General features: G+C 30.0%; 1 protein-coding gene across 1 annotated transcript; it reads right to left on the minus strand.

Moving 5' to 3' along the window:
* LOC109357875 (transcriptional activator Myb) lies at window positions 221-2,885 on the minus strand. Its single transcript, XM_019601931.1, has 3 exons — window positions 2,445-2,885; window positions 1,071-1,490; window positions 221-632 (listed from the first exon to the last, which is right to left on the minus strand). The coding sequence occupies exons 1-3, from the start codon at window positions 2,557-2,559 to the stop codon at window positions 454-456; spliced, it is 714 nt and encodes a 237-aa protein (XP_019457476.1). The 5' UTR covers window positions 2,560-2,885; the 3' UTR covers window positions 221-453.

An 8,339-nucleotide genomic window follows, 5' to 3' on the forward strand; every position in this document is an offset into this window, starting at 1 on the left:
TTTTTAGAGTGCACAAATTCAAATTGCCCTAGACATTTTGGATAAGGTTCCAATTCTCAAGCATAATATCACATGAAAAAGATCATTTTACTCTTCACATTGCAAAACTTGGACGAGCCCTTAAATTTCAACACCTTTTTCTTCCCAGTGCTCCCTTCACTAGAATTGCAGGCAAATATCAACCAAAACGAATTAAAAAACTGAGAATCATGAAAGGTGCAAATATCTATTCTCTCACTTCAAATCTTACAACATTGACATTTATAGATCTTCTTACAGAGCTAGCAATTTATTTTTATACGCTTTACAAGTGTATATATCCTAATAAAATACGTACTAAACTTCTGTCAATGCAGTAATTACATTACATCACTTACATGCATGGATCTAGGGTAGTCTCAGTTCTATTAGGCTTACTTCAAATTATGGATACTTTTGCAAATTAAAATTGATTTAGGAGCTTCCAACAGATAAAAAATCAATGAATGGAGAGCCATCTTTGTTCTCTTGTCCCACACCATCTTGATTTACTTCCTCTTCATCTCTTCTGGTGTTGTCTGTTACTTCACTTTTATTCGATTGATCAGTATTTACTCTTAGAAAATCATAGAACTCAACTGATTGACTTTTATCTGCAACATTAACACAATTTTTATTATTGACTCATCAGCAATACCAAAATGCATAATGTACTTAAGAAGAGTGGATAAATGGATTGTGTATATATAGGTTTAGATATATAGACATATAAAAGAGGAGGGGTTCATCTCATTTACACCATTGTATGTGAATTTTCACCTGGACAGACTTTCATTCTTGATTTTGATTTCATCCAATGATGTAAACTAAATTAATTTTAATTGACATGGTATTTTATAGGCTAAGATATTTTATTTCAAGAGTACCTCAAATACTCAAAAAAATACAAAGGTGAACCTGTACTTGCTACAGCTATATATATATATATATATATATATATATATATATAGCACTATAAGGAGATTAATATATATGATAGGAGCATGTTTTCAATTCAAGTCTATCATATTGTACAAATTAGTATAGTTTACCTTGAAGTATTGTGGAACTAGAGGCTGGTTGTTGAAAGTGAAACTTGTTAGGAAACTGGAAAGGGTTATATTTGACACAAGTGTAGCCAAAATTCTCAACAAAAGAATAAGGGAAGCTTGTTATCTCATAGTTTGATTGTTGATTATCCTTGGGGTTTGAAGAAGAATTTGTGTGATGATGATGAACATGTTGTTTAGCATAAAGTTTAGTCTTTTCTCGTCTCATTCTTGCCATCATCACATGCCAATGATTCTTGACAGCATTATCAGTTCTTCCAGGGAAAACTCTTGCAATCACAGCCCATCTATTACCATGTATTCTGTGAGAAGCTATAAGACGCTCTTCTTCTTCTTCTGTAAATGGAGTTCTATTTATTCTTGGATCCAATTGATTGAACCATCTCAACCTACAGCTCTTACCTGAACAAATTCAACACATATATATATATGTTAATTCTTACCTTAAGTTATAATTTACGTTTACACCAATATTAATAATTAGTTGCTTAGTTTTCTTCCTTATAGTTAATTAATTCATATATATTAAATATCTTTAGCTAGGGCAAAGATTGATGATGATATTTCTATTTTAATTTCTTATATAAAACATAAATTATTTTTAATAATAGGAGTACAAGGTAGTTCTAACCCATGTATATGTATGAAGAAAATTATAACGAAACCAGTCACTTAATTGTATTTTTATATAGGCAAAAAATAATTATGGGAATACAAATTAAAGGGGTACTTAAAACTCAACCACTTAATATACCCTCTTAATTACAATGCTAAAACCAGCCAAGCATTAAACACCCATTTAGACAAAGATTGCGAACCACAAATTGGATAAAGATAACATCCACATTAAAGTAGAAGAAAGACAAATACATGCCATTTTTTCTTTTCTTTGTTTTCCACATGTATCATTGTACTAAAGACAATCATGTCTCAACCGAGAACATTCACGTGTATGTGGAAAACACATGTACATGCTACTTTTGATGTCATGCAACTCCAACTCTAGCTTTGATTAATTCCAGAACCTTGTCCAAATCAACTAATTAATTAAACATTTCTTATAAGCTAAAAATGTATTTAAGGAATATAGGGTGTATTTCAACATGTAGTAAAAGAAGTTCCATTTCTACCAACATGATCTATTATAAGCAAAGGAGTTAACATCAATCAGATAAAAGAGAAAGAACTCTCCATCTGAGCTGAAAATCAAGACTTTGACCTAACTTGACAAGAGACCACATAACAAGGACCAAATATTTGTAATTAATTAAATTGATATTTGAGTTAGATGAACAAAATTTAATTAAAGTACTACAAGATGATTAATCATATGATATATTTATCATATTATTTCACCTGATCTTCCTCGAAGCTTCTCAGCTATGGCGTTCCAATTATGGGGTCCATAGTGTTCCACCAATTCCCGAAGTTTATCATCCTCTGCTGGCCTCCAATGTCCTCTACTACACATATTATCTCTCACCTTACTATATATACCAATATAATATAACAAGAAGAACAACAAAGAATTAACAAAAAAAAACCTAACTCAAGAATAGGGTTCCAATTCTCTATGACCCTCTCACCCTCTTTCTTATTCTTCTTCTTCTTCCCTTAGCTAGAAGAACATTAATATGATGCTAAGAGATAAGTGGAGAGAAAAGGGAATTAAACTAACAAAGGAGGAGAAAAGAAAGAGACACAGAAAGATAATATATGGTGGGAGAAGATGAGAAAGTGTTTTCCGTTAGAGAGTGGGGAAGGCTTGCACTTGTGGTTGATGCAAACGTTTTGGCTAACAAACACCCTTATAAGTAACATAAATATATATGAATATTACATAGAGAATGTGATATATATAAAGAGAAAATAAGAGGTTGCTTAGTGGAGCGAGTTTGGTTCTGCTTTCAACGTCTTTCCAAGTTTCTAACCTACAACGTCTACTTATAACCCACCAAGCTTGCTTATTTTATTTAGTATATATATATTTATGTATTTACTAACAAGATTGATCTGAAAACTATATGATTTTGCCAAATGGGTATACCTTATAGTATGTGACATCAACCGTAAATAACGTATAACACTTTGCTTCCCATTATGTGTGATGGTGGGAATAAAAAGCTAATTAATTTATGTAAGTGATTTCGAAAAATAAGCAGCAACGTGCGTGTTTAATTCTAGGGGAAATCAACAAAAGGAGAATAGTATTAATTTACTTAAGAATGGTCATTAATTGGGGCATATTTGTCTTACAAGTAACATAATAAAGGAATTTATATTTGAAAATAAGGAAAAATATTAGGGGTTGGTAATGTTGTTTGACCATTTAGAAGTTGAACGCACACGAATGGAAAATTTAGGTTTTGATGAGCTTTCAGGCGTAACTAACAACATTTAGCTTAGAACTCTTACAAGTGCACGTGAACTCAACACTAATTACCATTCTCCATTATTATATAACTAAACTCCTTTTTTATTACCCACTCATACACACCTGGTCCATCCCCTCTTTCTCCCTATAATACTATAAGTACATAAAAATTACAAAATTAAATGAAAGTTTTTTTATATGCAAAGAATGAAATATATTAAGAGATGATTAAATCTATCTCCAACATTTTATTTGAATCAAATCCATAAATTATATATGACTAAATCTATTTTTATTGAACCTTCAAATCTATGGTATAAGTTAATCTTGTCGTGATATAAAATGTAGTAACGTACTATGAAAAAGGAATGTTTTGGCATGTCCATTTATGGTAAATTATTAAGTGAGCAGGGAATTGTCTTTTTTCCTTCCAAATATTTAAAAATTATCATCTCCATTAAATGCTTCAAAAAACAAAAGGAAATACAACTTATAATGATATATTTATTCTTTTGATTATAATAAAATTATACTTTTACCACTAAAAATAAATACAAAAACATACACTTGATGGAGAGGATCTTTGTTATTCATTTCTAATGATTATACAAAATCAGTTTCGCACAATGGATATTACTTATATCCTTCTCTCCATTTCTTGTTAATTTCCCTCGTCTACATTTAACTCATCATTGTATTACACACACGAATTATATTTAAACATTAAGTCTTCTCTATTTATTTAAAGAAACGGAAATGATTATTTGAACCCAGGTATAATACTGTAACACATTAGATAATAGATTACCGGAGATATCACAATGGTTATATTGAACTAATGTGAATGCATAATGTAGCTTAATTTTAAAGTCAAAAACTAGATAAGGCTTTCCGATGAAGACTAAATTCTCGATAATATTTATTGCAGTATATGACGTCAGTAGATAAAAGAGTCACAAAGGGGAGAGGACTATGTTGCACTATTATGTGTATCGTTTTGTCTCAAATTATATTTTAAATTTTGTCCCGTATTAATAAAAATATGTTATATTAATTAAAAAATTAAATATTTATTAAATTTTTACTTTTATTTTAAGACATGATTTGAAAGAATCGATAGTTGTTCGTATAATGACACCACTACCCACAGTAAAAAAGCTAGATATGAGTAAGTCAATATATATAATATAAAAAATATAAAATACACATATACAATTTATATTACAAAACATAATAAGTTAAGAACACAGCTAAATACTCACATGTCTGCATGGTACAAGTGAAATGGGATTTGCTGTCCCATTTTTGTGTGTCACATTATGTCTCAATCCAATGAAAATTTGACACATACTTAAAAAATTAAGAAAAATATAAAATAACATTTTTATGTGATTTGTGGGATATTATTGGCTTGAGATATGAATATATGAAGTTTTTGGGACGGAAGATCCTCTTTCGTAGAAGTGTTAGGAGGCATATTAGACGAAAACGTGGCACTGCATTTTTATGATGCCGTGTCCCCTTGCATACACGTTCTATTAAAAACAACTCTTATGCCAACTCTCTCTTTCATCAAACTCTCTCCAATTTACATCGGAAGCTTTGTATTATATATTTTCACTAATACACCTTTGTTGAAATTATTGTTGCCACGTCTACATGAGTTTTTGGTAAATACCAAGCTCTTCACTATACGTAACTGCTCTCTTTAGGTTTCCTCGATTTTAGGGTTTCCACTTCATTCTTCTCTTTCATTGCACTAATTTTTTATTTTATTTATAGTCCTAACCATTATTTTAACTTGGTGATAATGTTAAACATCTTTAGAAAAAGGGCTTTTTACATGATATAGTGATAGAAAAATGAGAATGAAAGTGAGTCAAGGAATCATGAGTTTTATCAATCAACAAAAGAATCATCCTACCATAATATCTATTCAGAAAAATCAATTTAGATTTTACCATCTCTTTCATCTTTACACCGGAAGTTTATGATTATCTATTCCCATTTGATAGGGTTAAGTTCTCAAGATAACTACTTATTAATTGAATAAATTTGCTTTTACTTCCCTACATTATAGTATATTGACCAGAGAGTTTCTCCCAATTCAACACATTTACGTGGGAAATTACAATATTATTTGAAATTGTTCGAACTTTGAAAAAAAAGAAGTAAACTCTTTTCAACTCCTAAAGTATATGAATATTATTTATATGCTAATCTTCTCATTTGTGTGAATTATTGGGTTAAAGTAGACAGATTATATGGAAAGTGATGTGCATGGATCGCCTAACACATTTTTTAAGGGGAGATTTTTAGTCACAATTAAGTTACTAATAAGAACTTATCTAATGATCACAACTTTTTATTCTTTCACTATAGACTGTTTGTCACAAAATTAATTTTATTTTGAAACACCCGTCCCAATGCATGGTTGTCAATGAATATATATAAAGCCCACAATGCAAAAGTACAACATGATTGATTTTAAGATTTTAACTTGCATTAATAGTTGCTCAAATTCGGTTAGGAAGTGATTGATGTTACGCAAGTGATTAGAATGTGTTGATAATATCATATTTTCGTTGATCACCGATTCACCACTATTTAACACCTTTTAATATTTTATATTACTTTTAACATAACATTAACTGTTATATTTGGTTTAGTAGTGTGAGGTCGTACAAAATTTTTAGGATTATCAAAAGATTAAGTGCTCGATTCTTATGAACGATAATTGTTAAAATGAGCAGTTACGTACCCTAAAAGTGATTAATTACTTACTTATAAGACAAAAAAACACATTTAATAATACCAAAAAAACTAATAATTGAATAAAAGTTGAAAACCCTAGCAGAAGACAATTTGTAATCTTTCTCATGTATATACTAGTAATAACATTAACCCTTAGTTGCCCTTGTTGCACCAACAAACTAACAATAAGCATAATCTCAAATGAAGAAATTACTTGAAATCTACAAATTAATAATATATTTTGTGTACTTCAAAATGACTTCATTGTCCAATAATACTGATCCAAAATGACTTGCAGAATTAGTAAACATTGAGTTATATTAAATGAGAATAAAATCATTCTATTGACTGTTGGCCTAACTTTCCCCATAGTTGCAGAAATTGCTTGTTTAAAAAGTGAGGGAAATATTTCACCCACCATCTCTATAAACATTGGTAACTGTCACTCAGCCGTTTTCTTCAATTGTGAACAAAACCCTCTTAACCAATATGAATTATTCTCTCACATTTACATAAATCAAATGTTCTAAAGAAATCATTTTTAGTAATGTGTAGGTACTAAATTAATATATGGTGTTTATGTAATGATAAAATTATAGGATATGAGGCTATATTCTTTTTATTATAGGTATAATATGTAATACGTGGTAGTGCTAGAATGTTTAGAGATAGACATGAAAGTCTCAACTTTCATGTACAGAATGCACCCTTGACTGTTCACCTGTTTTACCTACTTTTCTTATAAACATGAGCAATTTTACTAGGTGGGATTAGTTTTGGTACTACCAGAATTCTAATTCTCTTGTACTTTACAAGACATAATAGTAGGAATTTTTGTTGTTCTAGTTAGTCTCTCCTAACCATAGACATAACGTATCAACAAACTTAACTATCAAATGCATAGCAATTAATTCCACCCTTCTATTCCAACCAATTAACTAATGTGAAAACCAGTTCAATGTACATTGTTATGTTTAAAAGGTTAAGCTGTAACTGAAAGGTTACTGTCAATTGATCTACCAAGTAATGTTTTTGGGGCAGAAGATAATTTTAAGGACTTTTGCATGAAACTCAAGTTGGCATGACTAGCCAGGAGAGAATGTAAGAACTTTCTTCTCCTCCTCTAAGAATCAAAATTTTAAAGGTTTAATTATTTGTAGGCCCTACACTTTTTGGGAAGATTCTAATAAGTTCACAAGCTAAAAAAAAAGTTTGTAATTGATTCCTTGAACATAGTAGAAAATTTGTGGTTAGATCCATTGTACATTTTTTGACTAAAGTTTCACTAAGTGATTTATCTACTCATCATTTATAGGTCTTCAAAGTTTTTGAGAAAATTCAAATAGGCCCTAACATTTTGGCACCCTAACAAAAAAAGTGTATGGGAAACCTAAGTACATTGTTTCTGTGTTAAAAGGGGAATAATTTAACATATTATTAGAGGCATTTTTTGTTTATGAGCTATTTTTTGTATAATAAAGGTTATTTCATTATTCTATGGGTAAGAAATTAATATCTTTGAAGATGTATGGTTAACTGTTTGTCGTTTATAATAAGTATCATTCACAAAAATAGAACATTTTAGGAACTATAAAAAATGTGTACAAGTGATGATTAGTTTTGAATTAATCAAGACAGTTTGTTTTCATGGTCCTCCTCTATTCCAAGTTTCCATAAAAAAAAGTATTTTTTCAATCTCTTTCCCTGCTTAGTTGAGATGTTCAGATTATATGCAGTCACCTATATTTGAAAGAGTATAATCAAGAGTGGTTTCTATTTCTGTTTTTGGAAGTTATATTCACCTCTCAACTACAAAAACTACTTATAACCAACTTTTCAAATGTTCCAAGGAATCACTATTTGATCAAGACCCCACCAAGAATGATACACCCACCACCCTGTGCTACTATTATGTTATACCCTCAATCTTCTCATTTTCTACATCACAAGTGCTCTTTTTAAGATTACCTAATCCAATAATGTTATGGTATCTCTTTCACCACAACCTTTACTTATTTAACATTAAAATACTAATCCATACTATTTTAGACCTGGTTATGCATACCATCCAGATTGAATGCACTTCTTTGAGTGCAACTCACTTATAAGCTTATAGGTATTAG

The sequence above is a fragment of the Lupinus angustifolius genome, chromosome LG10 (genome assembly GCF_001865875.1).
Source record: "Lupinus angustifolius cultivar Tanjil chromosome LG10, LupAngTanjil_v1.0, whole genome shotgun sequence".
NCBI lineage: Eukaryota > Viridiplantae > Streptophyta > Magnoliopsida > Fabales > Fabaceae > Lupinus > Lupinus angustifolius.